Source organism: Primulina eburnea, chromosome 4 (genome assembly GCF_022965805.1).
Source record: "Primulina eburnea isolate SZY01 chromosome 4, ASM2296580v1, whole genome shotgun sequence".
NCBI classification, from domain to species: domain Eukaryota; kingdom Viridiplantae; phylum Streptophyta; class Magnoliopsida; order Lamiales; family Gesneriaceae; genus Primulina; species Primulina eburnea.
Window position 1 is genome coordinate 3,170,061 of NC_133104.1, and position 21,606 is coordinate 3,191,666.

General features: G+C 38.7%; 3 protein-coding genes across 4 annotated transcripts; 1 reads left to right on the forward strand and 2 right to left on the reverse strand.

Moving 5' to 3' along the window:
- Window positions 1-3,326: 3,326 nt before the first annotated feature.
- LOC140829609 (uncharacterized) lies at window positions 3,327-8,992 on the reverse strand. Its single transcript, XM_073192922.1, has 3 exons — window positions 7,426-8,992; window positions 4,789-7,107; window positions 3,327-4,491 (listed from the first exon to the last, which is right to left on the reverse strand). The coding sequence occupies exons 1-3, from the start codon at window positions 8,990-8,992 to the stop codon at window positions 3,593-3,595; spliced, it is 4,785 nt and encodes a 1,594-aa protein (XP_073049023.1). The 3' UTR covers window positions 3,327-3,592.
- Window positions 8,993-12,651: 3,659 nt separating this feature from the next.
- On the forward strand, window positions 12,652-16,917 carry LOC140830640 (protein TWIN LOV 1-like). Of its 2 annotated transcripts, none has more exons than XM_073194054.1 (7): window positions 12,652-13,608; window positions 14,039-14,246; window positions 14,343-14,407; window positions 14,562-14,641; window positions 14,933-14,988; window positions 15,070-15,133; window positions 16,578-16,917. In XM_073194054.1, exons 1-7 carry the CDS (start codon window positions 13,041-13,043, stop codon window positions 16,719-16,721), a joined length of 1,185 nt encoding a protein of 394 aa, XP_073050155.1. In that variant the 5' UTR covers window positions 12,652-13,040; the 3' UTR covers window positions 16,722-16,917. The 2 variants fall into 2 exon arrangements, with proteins under 2 accessions (XP_073050155.1, XP_073050154.1); XM_073194053.1 differs by having other exon boundaries at window positions 14,030-14,246; window positions 16,578-16,916.
- A 108-nt stretch (window positions 16,918-17,025) lies between these two features.
- Window positions 17,026-21,299, reverse strand: LOC140830639 (protein NRT1/ PTR FAMILY 4.6-like). Its single transcript, XM_073194051.1, has 5 exons — window positions 21,173-21,299; window positions 20,969-21,077; window positions 20,276-20,493; window positions 18,289-18,729; window positions 17,026-18,184 (listed from the first exon to the last, which is right to left on the reverse strand). The coding sequence occupies exons 1-5, from the start codon at window positions 21,173-21,175 to the stop codon at window positions 17,207-17,209; spliced, it is 1,749 nt and encodes a 582-aa protein (XP_073050152.1). The 5' UTR covers window positions 21,176-21,299; the 3' UTR covers window positions 17,026-17,206.
- Window positions 21,300-21,606: the final 307 nt, after the last annotated feature.

The following is a 21,606-nucleotide window of genomic DNA, read 5'->3' on the forward strand; positions in this document are numbered from 1 at the left end:
CTCATTGTCCACCAACTTTCACCCACAAAATTTTGTTTCGGGTGCTTTCAACACTATACATTTTCCTCCTTTTTCCTTTTCTTTCCACTTTTTTTTTTTTTTTTTTTTTCATGAATAAAAATTCATCGACTCCTTCACACATATCTCTTCAATCTATTGGAGTATTTCAAACATTTCAATGTGCACAGGAGTTTTATTTCTCTCACATTTAGGTAGGAAAAAGTGTATAGGCTATGATTCAGGTAGTTGATGTGGGACATTGAATAACTGACGAATGGGGGCTAACTGTGTGTCATTGACACACACCATTCGATTTTTTCAGGCTCAAAAGGGGTTGCTAGGGGCAATGAATGATGTGTCGGTCAGGCTTGAAAGGCTCAAACGGTCCAAAGATCGCCTAAATCATCCCTAAGTCACCATCGTTCGTATTTTCGCTTCGAGGGCTAATCAGACAAGTTCTAGGGATCGTTGTTCGATATATATATATTTTTTTTATTTTTTATTTTTTATTTTTTTATTTTTTTTTTTTAGTTCACAATTCACCCATTCACTATCAATGAGTAAAAGTTTGACCACGTGCATTGAACAAAATGTTGATACAAAACTGGTTCATGTTAGACTCTCTCCTTGAAACTACGACTCCTCTCACTCAATACTAAGCATGAAGCAATTTTCCGGGTGATCCCAAAATCTAACAAATTAATCCGATTATCAAGTGAAACACGAGTTCTTAGTCTACAAATAGTGCCATCCTACGTGAAAAGTGTTGTTAAGTGTTGTGCAACGATGTGTAACAAAACTGACTCACCCCCACACTTTGAACTCGACACTGCCCTCAGTGTAAAACAATATAAACAGAACTATCGAGAATGTGAAAGCAAAAAAAAACACTTCCCTGGTTAGATGTCGAGTACGTGGTGGACAGAGGTAAAGATCAGCAATTCCTGAAAGAAAGACATCGAATGCACCAAACCCAAAAACGTAAAATGGAAAAGATAAAGCACGCAAACACTTTAATAAATTCCAAAATAGCGTACACATAAAGAGCATGTCCACAAATATCAACACAGCATACGAATGAAATGATAAAGTCCAGAAATGTGAATACAGTCCTCCACACAGTCTAACAAAATAAAGCTCCTAATCGTCGGCGGAGTCCGCATCCAAATCCTCCATGTCGTCAAGGCCAGATCTGTCATAGGGGGGCGCGGAGACATCGTCAGCAGAGGGCGGAATCCCTAGATGATGCTCAATGCGAGCCATTCTGGTGCTGAGGTTGTCCAAGGCATCAAACAATGACGAGTAAACCTGATGTCTACTCCCCGAGGCTCTCTGTCGTGGTGGCACATGACCCTGAGGGTCGGCACGATCATCGAAGCCCGCTTCTTCCCGTGCACGATCGTCCCAAGCTCGGTCATCGATGGCGGGTGGAGGTACCGGTGGGTCACGGGGGTGCGGAGTGATATGTCGACTCGAAGGGTTACGGTACCAAGCACCCTGGCGGAAGATGAAGTACATGCCCTGCATAGCCTGGGGGGTGAGCATCTGTGTAGAGGTGGGGAGGAGGGATGTCTCGCCACTGAGATCTACGCCGTGGGCCGATAGAATCCGGGAGATGATAATCGGAAAAGGGGCATATGGCCGCTTGTTCTTTGTGGGGTCAACATGCGCGACAGAGCGCATATGACCGAGAATGATCGACGCGACCGGAATCGCAGGTATGGCCCCCAATCCATTCAGCAGCTTGTCAATAATGTACAAGTCCAAAATGCGGACCTCGTTGTTCCCGGCCTTCCTCGGCAAGATGTTCGCTCCCGTGAAATAACAGATGATGCGATCGAGCAACGGGAGGGAAGTAGGAAGGACGCTCGAGCGAGAACCCGTCGGAGAAGTGAAATAGTGAAGGCGACGTCGGGCCTCGGGGATCCGAAACGTGATGTCGGAGAAGAAAATGTCTAGCTGATTGTGGCTCACCGGAGGGCCCTCATTTGGCACATTCAACAGATTGGCAAGAGTGGCAGTGTCGAACTCGATTAGCACCCCCTTGACGAAAGTGCGGACTCGCTGCAATCCAGTAATGCCCTTGTCTTCGAAGTTGGCATAGAATTGCCACACCAATTCAGGAAAGTAGGGGCCGGTGATGTCCAACAGCGATCCCCAACCAAATTTATCAAATTCGGCTCGGATGGGTACCTCGGCGTCAATCCGTGGGTGGATGGATTTTTCAACAATCATCGCATTCTCGTGGAGTGCCGAAAACCATTCAAAATTTTCGAGGCTTGTGAATCTGGAGGCATCATAGGGGGATGAGGTACCGGCTCGGGCGCGCTTACTGATTTGTTTGCGGGGTGGCATATTGATTCCAGCGATGATATCTGAAATTCCAACAATTCAATAACAATAATCCAATACACCAATCTCAAATTCCCCGACAAACACGTACACCAATCCAATAATTCACCACAACAGAACGAATTCACTCCAACTGATCCCAACACAATGAAGGAAACCAATGCCCTTGCTAGTCAACTCACATTAAACAATGCTCAACAACAATATATCCCGAGAGTAGACCCAATGCAAAAACAACGCAAATCTCAACAATCCAAACAATAATCGAACTCAATCACACTAAGTTAACTCGTATGGATTAGCATGAATCTCCTAACACTGATAATCGCCAATTTGAGAGAAACGGAGTAGCCACGCTCACCGTAACTCGAAGATGATGACACGGTGAAGGGGTGTATTCCGGCGGTGGTCGGCGGCGTGAAGGCGGCGGCGTGAGGGGCGGCGGCGCGACGGCAGTGGTGGCGCAAGGCGGCGGTATGAGTGGTGGTATGAGGGTGGAATGAATTTTGGGGGTTTAGGGATTGGGGAGGGTCTGCGCGTTTTTATTCTGAGAATTCGCGAATTTAGAAGGCACGGACCCCGTGTAGGGGTCCGTCCTTAGGTCCGTGCTGATGCGCAAATGTGAAAATTCTGGAAATGCTAGACACGGACCCCGTGTAGGGGTCCGTCCAAAGGTCCGTGCAGACTCGGGTTTTCGGCATCTTGGAAGGCTCAATACACGGACCCCGTGTATGGGTCAAGAAAGTGGTCCGTTCAGACTCGGGATATTGGTTCTTTCGAATATCTAAACACACGGACCCCGTGTAGGGGTCCGGGGCAGGGTCCGTTCAGACTCGGTATTTTCACCCCAAATTTTTTTTTTTTTTTTTTTTTTTTTTTTTTGAAAATAAATCCCTACGCACTCTAGACCCAACACATAATGCAAACCAGGAAAGAATAATTCGAGACATCTGCACAACAAAATTTAAACGCAACCAAGCACACAAGATGCAGGAATTGTACAGAAACTTCCCTGGCCTATTTGGCGTTCTGAATCCGTCGTTTTTATAGAATCCCATGCCTTATAAATCCCGCCACCGGTGAATAAGTTACCTGCACCACCAAACACTGAGATCAGCTCACGAGATAAGAATAAAACAAAACGAAAATTAAAATAAAAACGAAAATAAAAAACAAAACACTGGGTTGCCTCCCAGCAAGCGCTAAATTTATAGTCTATAGCCCGACTGTACTCCCTTATTTAGTTTGGATCCTGCAGATCCACAGTGGTTTGCACGTCGGGGATTGTACCTCCATGGTAAACTTTCAGCCTATGCCCATTTACCTTGAACGCTCCGGTAGCTTCGCTAGTGATCTCCACTGTCCCATAAGGAAACACTTGCGTGATGGTATATGGTCCTGACCACCGTGAACGCAACTTACCTGGCATCAACTTCAGTCGAGAATTGTATAGTAGTACATGTTGTCCCACCACAAATTCTCGACCAACAATGTTCTGATCATGCCAGCGTTTGGTTTTCTCTTTGTAAAGCTTGGCATTCTCATACGCCTCCAACCGAAACTCATCCAATTCATTCAACTGCAGCACTCTATCATCACCTGTGGCTTTAGCATCAAAATTCAAAAATTTAGTCGCCCAGTAAGCCTTATGTTCAAGTTCAACAGGTAGGTGACACGATTTCCCATACAGCAATTTAAAAGGAGACATGCCAATGGGGGTTTTGAACGCAGTGCGGTACGCCCAAAGTGCATCGTCGAGTTTTCTAGACCATTCTTTCCTCGAAGCACCGACAGTCTTCTCAAGAATGCGTTTCAGTTCTCTATTTGAAACCTCGACTTGGCCACTAGTTTGGGGGTGATAAGGTGTTGCCACCTTATGTCGGACCCCATACTTAGCCAACAGACTGTCAAACTGACGATTACAAAAATGCGTACCTCCATCGCTAATAATGGCTCTAGGTGTGCCGAAACGTGAGAAAATATTTTTCATAAGAAATTGAACAACAACCCTAGAGTCATTAGTTTTGCATGTAGTAGCCTCTACCCATTTAGACACATAGTCCACAGCCACCAAAATGTACTTGTTCCCAAAAGAAACCGGGAACGGCCCCATGAAATCTATACCCCAAACATCAAATATCTCACAAACCAAAATATTATTAAGAGGCATTTCATGTCTTCTAGAGATATTACCTGTGCGCTGACAATTTGAACATTTTGTAACATATTCATGCGCATCCTTAAACAAAGTAGGCCAATAAAAACAAGACTGGAGGACTTTGGACGCAGTTCTAGTTGCTCCAAGATGGCCCCCAGCCGGACCAGCATGACAATGAAACAAAATTTCACTTACCTCTTCCTGGGGAACACATCTACGGATTATACCGTCTGCACATATTCTAAACAAATAAGGATCCTCCCACAAATAATATTTCAGATCTGAGAAAAACTTCTTCTTTTGTTGATAAGTAAAATGGGGAGGTATGAACTTACTTGATAGATAATTAACAAAATCGGCATACCATGGTAAACTGTCGATTGCAAAGAGTTGCTCGTCTGGGAAGTCATCACGAATAATTGCATTACCTGAACTTGGATTCTCCAAACGAGAAAGATGGTCTGCAACCTGGTTCTCTGTTCCCTTCCTATCGATGATGTCCAAATCGAATTCCTGCAAAAGAAGAATCCAACGAATTAGCCTTGGCTTTGCATCCTTTTTAGCCATCAAGTATTTCAAGGCGGAATGGTCAGTATGCACGACTACTTTGCTCCCTATCAGATACGATCTAAACTTATCAAGAGCAAAAACCACGGCAAGAAGCTCCTTCTCTGTAGTGGCATAGTTCAGTTGGGCGGCTGACAGTGTCATACTAGCATAGTAGATGACATGAATGCATTTATCCCGTTTTTGGCCCAACACTGCCCCTAGAGCTGTGTCACTTGCATCACACATCACCTCAAATGGCGACCCCCAATCAGGTGCTATCATCACTGGTGCGGTGATCAACTTCTCCTTCAGGACCTGAAATGCCTGCACACACTCATCAGAAAAATCAAATTTCACATCTTTTATCAGTAAATTGGTCAGTGGCTTAGAAATGCAGGAAAAATCTTTGATAAAACGTCTATAAAACCCTGCATGTCCTAAAAAACTACGCACTCCTCGGATGTTTGTTGGGGCAGGGAGTTTCTCTATCACTTCAATCTTAGCCTTATCAACCTCGATTCCATTTTCAGAAATTTTATGCCCCAACACGATCCCCTCTCTCACCATAAAGTGACATTTTTCCCAGTTCAGCACCAAATTTGACTCCTCACATCTCTCCAAAACTTTAGACAAATTAATCAAACAAGTATCGAATGAAGAGCCAAATACAGAAAAATCGTCCATAAATATTTCAATGAAATCCTCAATCATATCATGGAAAATTGCCATCATGCATCGTTGGAAGGTTGCTGGTGCATTACATAGACCGAATGGCATTCGTTTATATGCAAATGTCCCATAAGGACAAGTAAAAGTGGTTTTCTCCTGATCTTCAGGGTCAATAGGAATTTGCATATAACCTGAATAACCATCTAGGAAACAGTAAAAAGGATGCCCAGCTAACCTTTCCAACATTTGATCAATAAAAGGGAGGGGGAAGTGGTCTTTACGGGTGGCGTCATTAAGTTTTCTATAATCAATGCAAACACGCCACCCTGTAACAGTCCTAGTAGGGATTAATTCATTATTCTCATTCTTGACAACAGTGATCCCACCCTTTTTCGGAACTACTTGCACTGGACTAACCCACCTACTATCAGAAATCGGGTAAATAATACCTGCGTCCAGTAGCTTAATCACATCTTTCTTTACCACCTCTTGCATAGCTGGGTTCAGTCGTCTTTGAGGTTGGGTAGAAGTCTTGTGGTCAGTCTCCATCAGAATTTTGTGCATGCACATGGATGAACTGATCCCTTTGATGTCTGCAATGCTCCAACCAATTGCTTTGATATTATCCCTCAGAACTCGCAGCAGCTTTTCTTCCTCCAAACCTGTCAAGATAGATGAAACAATTACTGGCAGTTTATCATTGTCAAGCAAAAATAAATATTTCAAATGAGAGGGAAGATGTTTCATCTCTAAGATTGGGGCTTCTTCAATGGATGACCTTAAAGGTCTTGTGACATGCCCAAGCTCCCCAATCCTAGAGTTTACCGTTCTCGAGATCGGTCTGCCTGCTTCCAGATAAAGCATGTATTCCTTAACATCATCATTCTCCAACTCTCCTGAACATGAATCAGTCAAACAAAACTCCAAAGGATCTTCACCGATCAATTCCTGCAAACTGCACTCAACAAGTTCGTCAGTAGCATCAATTCTAAAACAATCAGATTTATCATTAGGATATTTGATGGACTGAAAAACATTAAACACCACACTCTCATCATTCAGTCTCAATACCAACTCACCCTTTTGTACATCTATCAGAGCTTTCCCAGTGGCTAAAAATGGTCTTCCTAAAATTAGAGGAATCTCACGATCCTCTTCCATGTCTAACACAACAAAATCCACTGGAAAAATAAACTTGTCAACTTTCACCAACACATCCTCTACAACTCCCCTAGGAAATTTAATTGATCTATCAGCTAACTGTAGAGAAATTGTAGTTGGTTTCACTTCACCTATTCCTAGTTTCTCAAAACATGAATAAGGCATCAAATTAATGCTTGCACCTAAATCACACAAGGCTTTAGCAAAAAATGAAGTTCCTATGGTACAAGGGATAGAGAAACTACCTGGATCCTTAAGCTTTGGAGGTAATTTATTTTGTAAAATAGCAGAACATTCCTCCGAAAGCTTAACTGTCTCAAAGTCAACCAATTTCCTCTTGTTTGATAAGATTTCTTTAAGAAATTTTGCATATGAGGGCATTTGAGCTAAAGCTTCTGCAAATGGGATATTTATGTGCAGCTTTTTGAAAATTTCAAGGAATTTTGAAAATTGAGTATCCAATTGCAGTTGCTTAGCTCGTTGGGGAAAAGGGAGCGAATTAATATCAATATTGGAGTTCAAGTTTAGGGACTTACCTTTCTCCTTCATGTCATTGGATCCTTGCTTTGATAATTCCTTCTCCTTCGCATAATTATCGACATCAACCACCTCTTGCTTTATAGGAGACGTCACCGTGACTGCATTGACACCTTTAGGATTCTTTTCCGTGTCACTAGGTAGTGAACCCGGAGCTCGTGTAGACATTTGTGTCGCTAGCTGTCCTAGTTGAGTCTCCACTCTTTGCATCATGGCATCATGATTTTGCCATCTCATCTCATTCCCTGCTATGTACTTTGCAAGCATGTCCTCAAGGTTTGACTTGCCATCTTGTGGCTTAAAACCGGGTGGCATAGAAGGTCCAGCACCTTGTGGAGGTTTAGGTGGTTGTTGAGGAGGCCTTTGCTGTGTAGGATGCTGTGGAGGATTAAACTGTAATGGCACAACAGCATTTTCTGACTGTCTCCACCCGAAATTTGGATGATTCCTCCAGCCTGGATTGTACGAGAAACTGTATGGATTGTTCTGCTGACGCCCCTGGTTTCCCAAATAATTTACTGAATCCCCTCCAAAACACTGTATTTCCTCACAAGGAATATCCGGCATGAATGGCATGTCGCAAGATGGGCCACCACCCATTTCAGCATTTCCTTGGATCTGATTCACTGACTTGACTGGTATTGACTTCTGCGCTTGTAACTGTGACATCTGATGTGTCAATCCATCAAGTTTTGCTGTAATCGCTGTTAAAGCATCCATCTCAAGGAATCCTACTTTCTTCTCCCTGCGGTTGTCTTGCCAACCCACATTGCTCTCGGCCATATTAGATATGATTTCGAGCGCTGCGGTTGGCGTTTTCCTGTATAGACTCCCATTTGCTGCCGCATCAAGCATAGATCTCACAGAAGGATCTACCCCATAGTAAAATGTCTCCACCTGTTGGCCTACTGAAAAACCATGTCTCGGGCACATTCTCAACATCTTTTTAAACCTCGCCCATGCTGAATTCAGTGATTCCCCATCTCTCTGTCTAAATGAAGTGATTTCATTTCGCAGTTGTGTAATCTTAGTAGGGGGAAAATACCTGTGCATGAAGAACTCAACTAGCCCATCCCAAGTAGTGATATAACCAGCTGGAAGGTCGCGAAGCCACTCCATAGCTTCTCCTTGCAAGGAGAATGGAAATAGTCTGAGTCGTATGGCATCAGTACTCACCCCATTGCACTTGATCGTATCACAGATTGACAGAAAATTCTCCAGATGTGCATTGGGGTCTTCAGATGGTGCTCCACCGAACTTTACTTGCATTTGGATCATCTGGATGATGCCTGGCTTCAGCTCGAATGAATTTGCCTGAATCGTAGGGCGGATGATACTAGACCCATAACCTCCAAATGCTGGCCGATGAAGTTCCATCAATGTACGTTCATCCTCTTCTCCGGCCATTCCTTCGAATTCTGGTTTAAGATCTATTTCAGGTTCTGCTTCAGACTCGGACTCAAAAGACAGGTTGTTGTTCCTTCGATTTCTGCGGATGCTGCGAAGGGTGCTTTCAATCTCCAGATCAAGTGGCACTAGATTTTTGACGTCCTGAGCACGGTTCATATAACACGAGCTAACCCCTGAAATCAAAAATTTAAGTGCACAATTTAAGCACCAAAAGAGTATATAATAAGAAAAACTGAAACAAAATTAATTAAAATACTAAAGAATAGAATAACTGAAAAATTTAAAACTAAGAATAAAAGCCTAGTCTCAAACAAATAATTTATCCTAATATTAAATAAATAGTCCCCGGCAACGGCGCCAAAAACTTGACCGACGATTTCGGTTGGGAATAATCCTAGCAAGCGGACTAGGTCAAGTTATAGTAAATGGACGAACAGTCCAAGTATCGATCCCACAGAGACTATTATTTAAGTACCAAGAATTTATTATTTGATTTAATCTAGGCAACGATAAAAAGTGAATTGATGATTATTTAAATTAATTAAATTGAACTAATTTATGATAAGTAGATGACTAGAATCAGATTAACAGAAACGCTTGGAACTCGGGGGTTTTCGAATTTAAATAAAGTGACCGGGACACACAACGGTAACAAACTCAGATTTTATCACGCACTGGAATAATTTAACCACAGGTTATTCGCTGTCACGATGCAATTCTCTAATTTAATTATAAATTTATTTCTAGAATTTATAATCCTATTTTCATTTAACAGTCCAATTATTTCTAATTGAATTTAATTAAACAAAAACGCATTTAACAATGATAGAATCGCAGCTGTCGCCTAAAATCGCACACTGAAATCGAATACTATTTCTAGTCGATTTAACCGTGTGTTGATTAATATTTTTGAAGCTAAATTCAATCTATTTTCTTTCGAGTCAAGATCAAACAACAACATGCAATTAATTGGCCAAATTAAAAGCATGAAAATTATGCAAATATTAATCAATAACAAGAAACAATTTTATTAATCAAACGATCCAATGAATAAACAAATCAATCGTTTGTCCCAATCGTGGTCCCGATCAACAGAGAAACTACTCCATAAATTCAAAACTAAAATCAAATCTAATGTTTGAATTCATGTCTGAAATTACGAAAATAAAAGAGAAGAGAAAATCTCAGTGATGATGTGCGGGTCTTGCGTGTGAAGCGCGCGATTTCCTCTCGTCTCTCCCGATTTTCTCCCAAGCCGTCACCGTCTTCAAGAGTCAGGAAATTTTTCGCATTTTCTCCCAAAAGTCGGCTGCTAAGGGTTCTGCGTCCCAGAAAGTCCCCCTCAATCTCTAAATTTCTTTCCTTTATTCTTCCAAATCTTCGCGAAATCTGATCTCAAACTAGGGTACACGGACCCCGTGTCTACCTCCGGCTTCGGGTCCGTGTAGTCGCGATTTAATTATATGTCTGGGAGATGCTGGACACGGACCCCGTGTAGGGGTCCGGGTGAAGGTCCGGATGATCGCGCAATTTTCTTTTCTCGGTTGTTTCTTGACACGGACCCCTGCACGGGGTCCGTCTTTGGGTCCGGAGTGGCTCGAATAAATTATTCTCTTGGCTTCTTTAGACACGGACCCTTGCACGGGGTCCGTGTATGTGTCTGGACTTTGGCCCTTTCTCTTGTTTTTCCTATTTCTCCGGGTATTTCTGACGTGGCCTTGCGAAGTTTGACTTTTCTTTCTTTTCTTTGGCTTTTATCATCTTTTGGTCAAACCTGCAAATAGCCATAATGAGACGAATTAAGCGCAAAACCCGGAATAAAAACGCCAGATAAGCTCGAATACGACAAAATAAAGACCCTAAAACGCTATATAATTTGTGCTTATCAATGAGCTTTATCAGGTATTTTGCATTAGTAGGACTGTGAATTAACCGTCATATTTATTAAATTTCGGCTCGGATGATGAAGTATGAGCTCGATTGCTCGGGTATTTCTCTCTTGTGTGACCTTGACAAACTCAAACCTGAGTGCCAAATTTGATATAGGTGAAATTATGCGGGAAAAATTTTGAAATAAAAATATTTGATTTTAATTTATAAAATAAAAGATTTTATGTAAGTCTAGAAATTCGAACGACGTAATCTGACTGCAGTAAGTTATACCCCTATGTACGTATCTTTCGAGATTTTTGTGGATATTGTTCGTTTTGGGGTTTCAGTAAGTTATACCCCTGTGTTTGTGGTTATAAATTGTTTAAGTTGAGTCATATGGAGTTTGGTTAGGAGTCGTTGAACTATGGTTAAAATTTGATCAAGTCTCAGGTTAATTCGGGTTAAATGGGACTCCAGTCTACACCCTGAAACAAAAAATGAAAATGATTAGAAGTATCTTTAAGGAGTTTGATAAGCTTGAGCGGGTCGGGTTAGCAGTTCTGGCAGTGCTCTGATAGCTGAAAATGCATGTTTAAAATGTATATGTTAATTATGAATATGAACTTTTATGAGAATACTGATACATACGTTGCATTCTTGTTTTTAATAAATGTATGTTTATGCATGAATTTTGATAAGTGATAAATACGATGACATGTTTTTGAAGAAGGTGAGTTGGTTGTGACTAATACGAACACGAACATGTAAGGTCAATACTGAGTGGATGGGTAATACTGTCACTGATGTCCTCCTGCCGGGTACCGCGGTTATACGTAAATGGATCCATCAACTTTGAACTAATACGAAAGTCACAACTAATAATCTGAATTCAATAAAAGAAAATGAATACGTATATGATGAAACATGATTTGAATATGTTTAAGTTTATGTTTTTAATGATCAAGAAACTTATTTTGATAGTACTTGTCAGTGTTGCGTGATATGTATATGTACTTTTTATTATGGTTCAGGTGTGTTGAGTTTAACTCACTAGTTGTGATTTATGCTTATGATCATGAGGATGTGGAGACTGAGTAGGCAGAGCTGGAGATGCACTTGATAAACTGAGGACCTTGCATTCCGCATAATACGATTATGAGTCATTGGTCTAAATGTTATGTTGAAATGATTTTGAAACTTGTTTTATGTTGTTGAATTGCGAAACTTTTGGTATTACGCTCAAGTTTTTCTCTTAGAACCGAAGACTATGAGATTGAATACATTTTAAGATTTTATTTTACTGTGGTTATTTTTATTCAGTGATCGGATGCTTTTAAAAAGCATGATTAACTTATTTATATATTTAGGAGTGTATGTAATTTTGGTCATAATTTTATTAAAAAAAAGATTTCAGTTTTATTTTAAGTAACAGATGTTACATTTTATTCAAGATCGAGCTTCCAAAAGAAATGGTAGTAAACTACTATATTCTTTGGCGATTTTATCATAATTATAATGATTTAAAAAAAGAAAAGAAAAGAACTGGAATGATCTTTAATGTTTCGTATTGGATTCCTCTCCCCGAGTTCACGCGGGTCCCTGGTTCAGTCCCCTCGTACGTTCTAATCAAACTTATCGTTTTCATCTTTTTTTTTTTTGGTAACTTTCTTGCCAAAAATTATTTTATCCTAATTACAGTGCTCACGTTTCATTAACGCTGTTACGAGTAAATTATTCTAAGCTAAAAATCCTTTAGCTTTGCATGATTGTACACGATATCTGAAAACTCTTGGAACCTTTTTTTCCGTTGAATTTTAGAGATTTAAGATTATATAGACGTAAGAAGCTCATGCATCTACAGTTATTGATGGGTATCCACTAGAAAGTTTCGTTTATTTGAATCGGTGGTTTATTTGGGATATTTGTAGTTTGTGTTGTGTGCGCTCTTTTTTTTTCCTTCTTAGTCATCGTTTCTCAGAAGAAATATCTATCTTGTTCTTTTGTTGAATGATCATTCAATCGCGGAGTTCCACTATAGTTGAGGCACAGTGACCTTATTTTCTTGTTTTTTACATTTAAGTTGAAATCCACGAGGATTCTTTGAATTGGACAATTTGTTTTTTTCTTTTCTTTCACATTTTGTGTTTGCTCGGTTTATGGTTTTTCTATTTTTTGACGAACTTGGTATTTTATGGGTTTGTTCGATGGGCCGAAACTGAAATTCTTGAGATAATTAAGTTTTTTTCTAGGGTTAAGGTACAAAACACATGGGATTGGGATTACTCTTTGCTCATAAATATTCGATTTTTGAGGTAAAGTTAATATTTTTAATATGGAATCACAACTGGGATTGATTGAACAATCATTTGATTTGAGATACACAGGACGGGTGAGGGAAACACTTAATGAATTGCCTGATAGTTTCACCATAACTGACCCTTGCATTTCCGGACACCCAATCGTGTTCGCGTCAAATGGGTTCTTGAACATGTTTGGTTATTCGAAAGATGAGGTGATTGGGAGGAATGGAAGGATGTTTCAGGGGCCGGAAACTGATAGAAGATCGATTATGTTGATTCGGGAGGCGATTCGGAATGAGAGAGCTATGGAGATTAGTTTGTTGAATTATAGGAAAGATGGGACACCCTTTTGGATGTTGTTTCAAATATGTCCTGTTTATAGTAAGGAGGATGGTAGGGTGATTCATTTTGTGGGTATTCAAGTGCCTGTTTTGAGGAAACCAAGGATTGGAAATCGGAGTGAAATGAATTTAAGTGAAGATGGTGGAGGAATTTGTGGTTCCATGTTCAGGTGTTGCAGAAGGGAGGTGTGCTCGGATTCGGCCTTGAAACTAGCATATAATTCAGCTTTGGGATCTATATTAAGTCATGATAGTAGAGGTTTGCTTTTGATTTTTTCAGTGACCATGTTTAATTGTTTATAATTCAGTGTTTGTATGTGAAGAATTGTTTTTATTACCAACTAACTTGAATCTTTGAAAATCTCGTGTTAATTATTGCTATATGGTTCGTGGACCATAAGTATCAATTTTATCAAATGTTTTGCTGCTAAATTCATTGTTATGTCGATCAATTTACATTTCGCATTGAGCTAAGAGTGAGATTCATCATTACTTGTATGATAATTAATAAATGATGAAGGAAATGTTGCTTTCTGATTGAGATCATAGTTTTCCTGTGTCTCTATGATACTCTAATGCTTTTGTCACTGTGGTTCCACTTTGTTATGGATTGGCTAGTTTGGTAATGTTCTCTTTGGAACTATTTTATTACCTGTCGTGATATTATATAAATTTATCAGAAAAAGAAGAAGTTGAGATTAATGAGTCTTGTGAAGCATCGGAGTTACAGAAGACCAAAGCTACTGCAGCAATTAATAACATTTTATCGGTGCTAATACAATACAGTGAGTTGACCAGGAAAGTGATTAGTCGGCAAAGATGTTACTTCTCTGGGAACAGCCGTCTTGATGCATCCTTAAATTTATCCCTCGGTAGAATCAAACAAAGCTTTGTATTGTGAGTTGTTTCGTATTTCAAATTCCTAAAATCAGCTTATGTTAATTGCAAGGAATATCTTTTGATGTGCTACCTTACATTTATGCTACGCTGCAGAACTGATGCATCCTTACTTGATATGCCAATAGTTTATGCAAGTGAGGTGTTTTTTAAACTAACAGGTATTCGAAATGCTTGAAACTTACGAGTTTGTTGAATAAATTTTTTCTGTCTTGTTAGCACTTTTCTAGCTTGAGAACGAAGTTTTATATTGATCTGTTAATGAATCGAAAATATATGCGTCCTGTTTTAATATATTTCCAAAATCATGTTTAGGCTATGGAAGGCATGAAGTACTGGGGCAAAATTGCCGATTTTTGAGTGGGGCTGATACAGATCCCTCGACCCAATTTCAGGTGGTTGCATTCATCTTTTAATAAGTTTTCTTTCTTTTTTTTCTGGTTGGGACGGCAAACTCCCATGGTTTCTGTGTGGTTGTATAGTGCTGCAACCAGAACGTGATGATCAGGCTATTAGATGGTTTAAACAGTTGAGTTGCAATGTTACTAATAGCTATAATCCGTGGTGCATCTTTAGTCTCCAGGTTTTACAGTTTTAATGTTATTAACATATTGTGTGCTGTCCCTCGACTAGAAAGGAAAGAAAATAAAATTTAGATAGGGTGGTTTTTTGTTCTTATTCTGTAGATGAAGGCATGCATTCAAACCGAGCAATCGTGTACAGTACGTATCCTAAATTACAGGTTGATGACTGACACCACTTTGTAACAGCTAGTTTGTATGAAGTTTTTTACTTGACCTTACATCTTGGTTTGTGCTTCCAGAAAAGATAGGACTCCATTTTGGAATTTTCTTCATATTTCAGCAGTTCGGAATGCTTCTGGAAAGGTATTTTTTGTTCGTATCAGTACATTTTCCGTTAAGAAATTTATGATACGTTCTTATCTTCAAATGGGTTAACTTTTTTATCAGCTCTACTTTTGTATTATTACTAAACTCTCCCTTTCTTCCTCCGATTTACTATTTATCTCGGAAATTTCATCTTTCTAACATCCCAAAAAAAATTATTCTGAGTTAACGTTAACTGCCTTCAAACTTTAGTTTATTTAACATGATTTTTATGAAGTTATTAACAAATCATTTTGCGGCTTATTGTTTGTGTGTTGTACTTGTATTTCACGCATTATCTTATCAACTGCTGTGGTCATATCTGGTACCTGCATCATTTCATGTCTTATCTTCCTGAATGCACACACGAATCATGGTTACAAATCCTCGCCGATGAATGACATTCTCATTCTTTATTTAGATAATTACATGAAACTTTCAGTGGAGCACAATTGTCGCTTTTGTTGAAACAAATTTACCTTTTTTTTCCTTCACGTGCTATCCAAATGGAGTTTTTTCCCCATTAAATCCCAATGACTTTGAAGTGATTACTTTTGTTGTATGATTACAGAAATTGATTCATGGTCTTTTAAGTTATTTACTTGCTAGATAGTTTTGAGGATCCAACATACTCAATTTACAAGAAATCTCGTCATAATTTTTTCTTCTCTGTTAATATTTTAATTCAAAATTCGGGTACCTGAGTGTCTACTCATTTAGTCTTTTGGCGTGTATGTAATAATTGAATATATGGTAACTCGTAGTGAGCATAGTCAATAATGGGATGACATTTAAATTTCGTGAAATTAACTAGCCCTGTTATCGTATTGTTGTAGAGCCAAAAATGTCAAAAGATTATGGAAATAGTGTGATTTAAATCTCCTAAATTGTAAAGCAGCCAAGATGTACATTTAGATTGTTTTGCGACATTGTGAGATATAAGGTTGCATGGTCATATCCTACTAATTGCATCAACTTGTAATGAATTGTACTTGAACATGTGAGAATTTTTTTTACATCAAATGTTAAACTGAACAATTCCTTCTTTATAAAAAATCTAAGTCGATAATAACGATACAATTTAAATCTTTTTAATTACACAATAACTCAAGTGTCACAATTCTATCGTCGTACCACAAAGAATAAACGGGTTGTTGTTACAAATTTTTTTCCTTTTTTCCCCATATGATAGATCATTAAATTTGATTTTATCGTAAACAAAAACACTGGGGAAAGGCTCTGCCACCGACTTGTGAAATCTTTTGTTTGCATTCTTGAGTTTATTTAAGGAACGAATCCTGATGATAAAATAAGGTTGGGTTTTTTTGGTGGATAGTGTGCATGGTTGCCGGAGGGCGCCAAGGTTTTCTTGGTCTCTCTGACTCTTCCATCATTGAACTTCCCCTGGTTGAAGACCTCATTTCACATCTTGTTATTTGCGTAGGTGGCGTACTTTGTTGGAATTCAGATAGACGATAGTGGCAAAAATTACGAAACACATGAGTTGAGTCCTCATATTCGGCAACTAAGTGTCGTGGGTGCTGTCAAAGTCGCTGTGAGAAGCTTGTCGGGTGCTAGTACTTCCTAATCAGTGTATCGAACTTTTGTTTTAATGTCATGTTGTCTTCCACTGTATACTTCACGCCAGAAGGAAAATAATGTGCTTTAAGGCATTTGAATCCTAAGTCAAAGATCGATTGCTTAGGTTGATGCCTATTTTGAGGTGTAGGCAATGCAATGTAGATAGCACTATTTGACTTGAAAACATGTCTTTTGATCTTGTGATTCTACTTTAATTGAAAGGCTTTTTCCAAGATCCGCGTTGCAAATTAATACCTCAAGCCATGGTTATCCATCCTAGCTATAATCTAAACTGTGACGATGCAATTTTGTGTTGTGTTCTAATTTACACTCTTCGAGCTTGACATTGTTTAGAAGGCGGTGAAGGGTTAGATATTTCACTTCTTCTCGAACAAGATGATTTTACTTGTAATTACTGCACGTATCTTCACTGAATTTACATGAAAATGGCCTCTACTAGCCACTTTATACTGCAAATTTCCGGCGCCTTCGTTACTTGTTAGTCCCTGCTGATCTGTACTTGTATCTGGTAGCCCAGAAGAGATAATGTATGATATTCAATACACTCAGTATGCATAATAGCCAGTAGAATCGCTCCAAGTGGTAGCCGTTCAAATTCTCACCTGAAAGCCATGGCTTGTGTCTCGAATCACCAGTGGCGCTGTTTACTATTGATACAATCATGGTGCTCAAGTAATACCCCATAGCTAGTGAAGCCCAAGATAGAGCAGTAGCCAAAGATCTCATGCTAGAAGGCGCTTCTGTGAAGAAAAATTCAAGTAGCCCTGCTAAGGTGAAGAGATCAGCTGATCCAAGGAACAAGTACTGAAACGCGATCCAGAAAAATGAAATGGGCAAAGGCCTGGTGGAGTCGAGTAGGCCTGAATCGGTTGCTACCCGCTTCCGTTTGATCTCAACCAGAGCAGCCACAGCCATGGCTATGATGGAGAGGAGTAAGCCTGTTCCTATTCGCTGTAGGTGAGTTATCCCCATCTCAGATTTCGTCACTTTTCTAGCAAATGGGATGATCACATGGTCATATATGGGGGCAAGAATAATGATGAATATCACAGGGAACACGGGAAGAGAAGCAGGGGGGACTTTTAAGGAACCGAACTTTGTGTTCATGGTGGCAGCCTGTTGGACTGAGAATGTGGAGAGCTGAGCAAGACAGCAATTAAGCATGATGGTGCAAGCAAAAATGGGGAGGACCGACAGGACAATCTTGACTTCTTCCACTTCTCGTACCGAGCATTTTAGCATGCCACTGGCCGAGTTTTGCGCAGCTGCTCTGTCCAGAAACTTGAGGGTTTTTGAGGCAGAATCAGCTGTATTCATTATCTTCTCACTCTCTGCAGCTCGTTCGTCCTCCAAGGCCAAATCTTCAGACGGGCTTGTGGTCATATTAACGATGACTTTGCTGGAAGTGCTGCTTGGCATGCAAGTATTCATCGATGCAGCAATCAGAACCTGTTCAAGAAACCATGGCCGAGTCGTATTAGAGGATAAAAAAGCCGAGTCGTATTAGAGGATCAAAACCATCAAAGAATCTTATTGTCGAGGCTATCGCATACCTTACATATAGTTGTGAGTGGGCTTCCAACAGGAATCCTATTCCGGTACCACGAAGAACCAGCAAGAAACACCGGTATGGACAAAAACACGGCCAACGTGGCAACCCCAAATCCCCATTGCCAACCCTTGTTATCTTCTATCCACACAACCAACGTCACGGCAACTAGTGCACCACACGCGAGGGAAAACACGAAATAGTTGAAGAAAGTCGATCTTTGCTTCCTTCCTTGCAGTGTGTCTTCATCGAACTGTTCGGCTCCATGGGATGGCAATGACCCCTTAATGCCTCCGACGCCGAGTGCTACTAGATAGAGGCCTAAGAAGAGCATTGCAGCCTTTGTTCCATGCACTTTCCGGCAGGGGATGTTCTGATTGGATGGGTCACATTTTGTGGGCTTCAGGGATCCGATTTCTGCTTGAATTGTGAGTATTACCAGACCCTGTTAAATAATCAAAGCTCACAATATCATACGACAAGAATCAAATGCGAATTAATGCAACAATATGCTATCCATACGAACTTCTTGATATTGCTTTGTTTATCTTTCTTTTTATTTATTGTTTCCACTTTTTTGTTTTATTGGCTCTGTTTTTTTATTTATTTTTTGTCTTTAATACACCGATTGGTGTCAAAGTTAAGATATTAATTGATTATTCATATTTGTTTTGTCCAATGTTTGAGTCATGTTCTATAAAAAAAAATTAATGACGTGCATCATCTTATCCAATATATTGATTTATCAAATTTATATTGTTTATAATTCACCTTCTCATTCATATTTCCATACAAAATATTTTCAAAATTTGAAGAAAAAATGGGAACTATATATATTGTGAGTTGGATGCCAAGAACCGAATTAAGTCGGGTATGAATTAAATTATAATACTCGAATTCGGTTAAAAATAAATATTCAATTTGATTCGAATTTGACTCGAGATCAATAGTTTCTAATGAAAATCACATACTTTCTTATATCAACTCGATTCGTTTACGTCCCAAACTATCAAACATATGTATTGGCAGATACTTGATTTGGCGTAATTTTCATGTAGGTGGTCCTTATATAACTTGTGACATGTATGTTTTACAACTCCCATGTTCATATATTGAAATTTTTGTACGTCATCGAGACAAATCGAGTGGTCCAAAAGCATTAGATGACGTTGCTTGCGTGGTAGCACCAAGCCAAAAACTATTTATTTAATTTAATACTGATGACAATCCACATAATAAAATAATGTCCTAAATAACCAAAATATCAAATTTATGAAATACCCAACATGCACATATCAAAATTCTATTCAGAAAGTTGTTAAACTAATCATAAATAATCTTATAAAAATCATCTCTAATTTTTTTAATAAATTATATATTAATTTATTTAGCTTCAAAACAATATTATATAAATAAATACGAAATATGTGCAGAGACACATCAGTATTCAAACAAAAAAACGACGAGACTCGTAAGCATCTTGATGTTAAAACAAAATATGTTAAGAGTTATGATCGTTATATAACATATTTTTTGGATCACTAGTTGACTATTTATCATCTGCATTAAATTGCGTTTTATGAATAGAAAAGGACATATGAAATAAATTAAATTATCTCTACATAATATTAAAAAATTGTTAACTAACTTAAATTATGTCCACCCAAAAAAAAAAACATATATTCGAATGAATATTAAATCTTAATAATTTTTTTAATAAATTATAAAAAAAAAATCTATGCAAATATTTTGCAAATGACTGTATGAACATCAACTTGTAGCAAGTTGTATAGAGGTGTCACAATTCACAAAAAATTAAGTTTCCTATTTCTCAGGATGCGGACAGCTTAATTTTGATATATTTTTTGGCTTTTAATCTTATATAAATGGTACTTTTTCATAATGTTTATTTATTATGAGCGTTCGAGTCCAAATCAAATTGGCAAAAATTAATAATTTTTATGATATGGAGTCGGAGGATACTTGCATACCAGAAACTCGACGACTGCACTTGTCAAGTAGACGTGATAAGTGGTGAAGAAGGCGTCGGAGAGGAAGCCGCCGAGAAGGGCTAAAAGAAACGCTGTGCCCATAAAGTTGGTGACGGAATTGGCTGATTCCGACGGTGCAAAATGCATGTATTCCGATAGGTACAGCACTAAGTTGCTTGCATTTGCTAAATATGCCAAATTCTCTAACACCTCCGCAACTGTTACCAAACATTTTATGCCCTGATTAGGGGGGAAAACATAATTCACAGAATTTCAAAATATGGCTTGGATTTTTTATATAGGAAGAAAAGAAAAGGATAATTTAGTTTGTTTTTTCTTCCCCTTTTTTTTCCCTTTTGGGTGAGTTTTACAAAAACAAAAGCTTACTGGAAAAAGCAATTTTTTAATCATTACCTTATGAACAGAAGGCAAAAGCACCAAAACAGGTAGTTTTTTATTTGGCCGTCGATTTAGATTTTCGAAAAATCCAAAAACCAGACAAACTATATATTTGGAATCATTTCTTCTTTTTTAAAAAAAAATTATATTTTAAAACAAAGACAAAACGAAGTATTCTTCAGCTACATATTCAGGCCACATAAATAAAATCAAAAAAAGTAATATATATTTGTTGTTTACATATAAAATCATGCAAGAAAAACATTTTGCTCAATATTTCTGTAAAAAACTTACCCAAAACGAAGAAAACAGGTCGCATGCCGCCATGTTTGCTCCTCAAAGCAGGCTTCCCCCTCCAATCGACATACCCGTCCCAAGTTCTGGCCAACTGGTTCTCTACTTCCTGTCATATATCAGACAGACAAAAATAAATCAATTAAATTATTAAATACTTACATATATAAATTCAAGAAAAATTACCCACTTTAAACACAGTACCATTGTTTTTCTGCCTTTTTGCTTCAATAATTATATTAGGATGTGAGAAGCAAAATATGTGTGAGAGATCGGGAGGGGCGTGTGATGTGATTTAAAGAACCGGGGGAAACGGGTAAGTGATGTATGGTCCTCAGAATACTTACACATACACACACAAATATATATATGACACACCAATTAAATTAAATTTTGTACTTGGAAAAGTACTGCTGCTCAAGGTGTCCACTTTTTGTTTCTGTTTTTGTTTGCTACGAAGTTAATGGTGGCGTTTTTTATTATTTTATCACATGCATATATATATATATATATAATATATATAGTTGATATGATAATACAACACAATATAATATAATAATAAATAATATGATATGAGTAGATGATATGGTATAGTGTAGTATGATACAGTAGAGGTCATTTTGAACATAAGGAGAGAA

What these genes read in the sequence shown, in the direction of transcription:
- LOC140829609 (XM_073192922.1), bottom strand. Translation starts at nt 8,992, where the DNA reads ATGAACCGTGCTCAGGACGTCAAAAATCTAGTGCCACTTGATCTGGAG. An exon ending in CAATGACATGAAGGAGAAAG is followed by an intron (nt 7,108 to 7,425) that starts GTAAGTCCCTAA and finishes CTTGTACCATAG; the next exon opens with GAACTTCATTTTTTGCTAAA. An exon ending in GAAGAAGTTTTTCTCAGATC is followed by an intron (nt 4,492 to 4,788) that starts TGAAATATTATT and finishes TGGTTTGTGAGA; the next exon opens with TATTTGATGTTTGGGGTATA.
- LOC140830639 (XM_073194051.1), bottom strand. An exon ending in ACCTGTTTTCTTCGTTTTGG is followed by an intron (nt 20,494 to 20,968) that starts GTAAGTTTTTTA and finishes GTTTGGTAACAG; the next exon opens with TTGCGGAGGTGTTAGAGAAT. An exon ending in GTGCAGTCGTCGAGTTTCTG is followed by an intron (nt 18,730 to 20,275) that starts GTATGCAAGTAT and finishes ATTATTTAACAG; the next exon opens with GGTCTGGTAATACTCACAAT.
- LOC140830640 (XM_073194053.1), top strand. Translation starts at nt 13,041, where the DNA reads ATGGAATCACAACTGGGATTGATTGAACAATCATTTGATTTGAGATAC. An exon ending in ATCAAACAAAGCTTTGTATT is followed by an intron (nt 14,247 to 14,342) that starts GTGAGTTGTTTC and finishes GCTACGCTGCAG; the next exon opens with AACTGATGCATCCTTACTTG. An exon ending in GTACGTATCCTAAATTACAG is followed by an intron (nt 14,989 to 15,069) that starts GTTGATGACTGA and finishes TTGTGCTTCCAG; the next exon opens with AAAAGATAGGACTCCATTTT.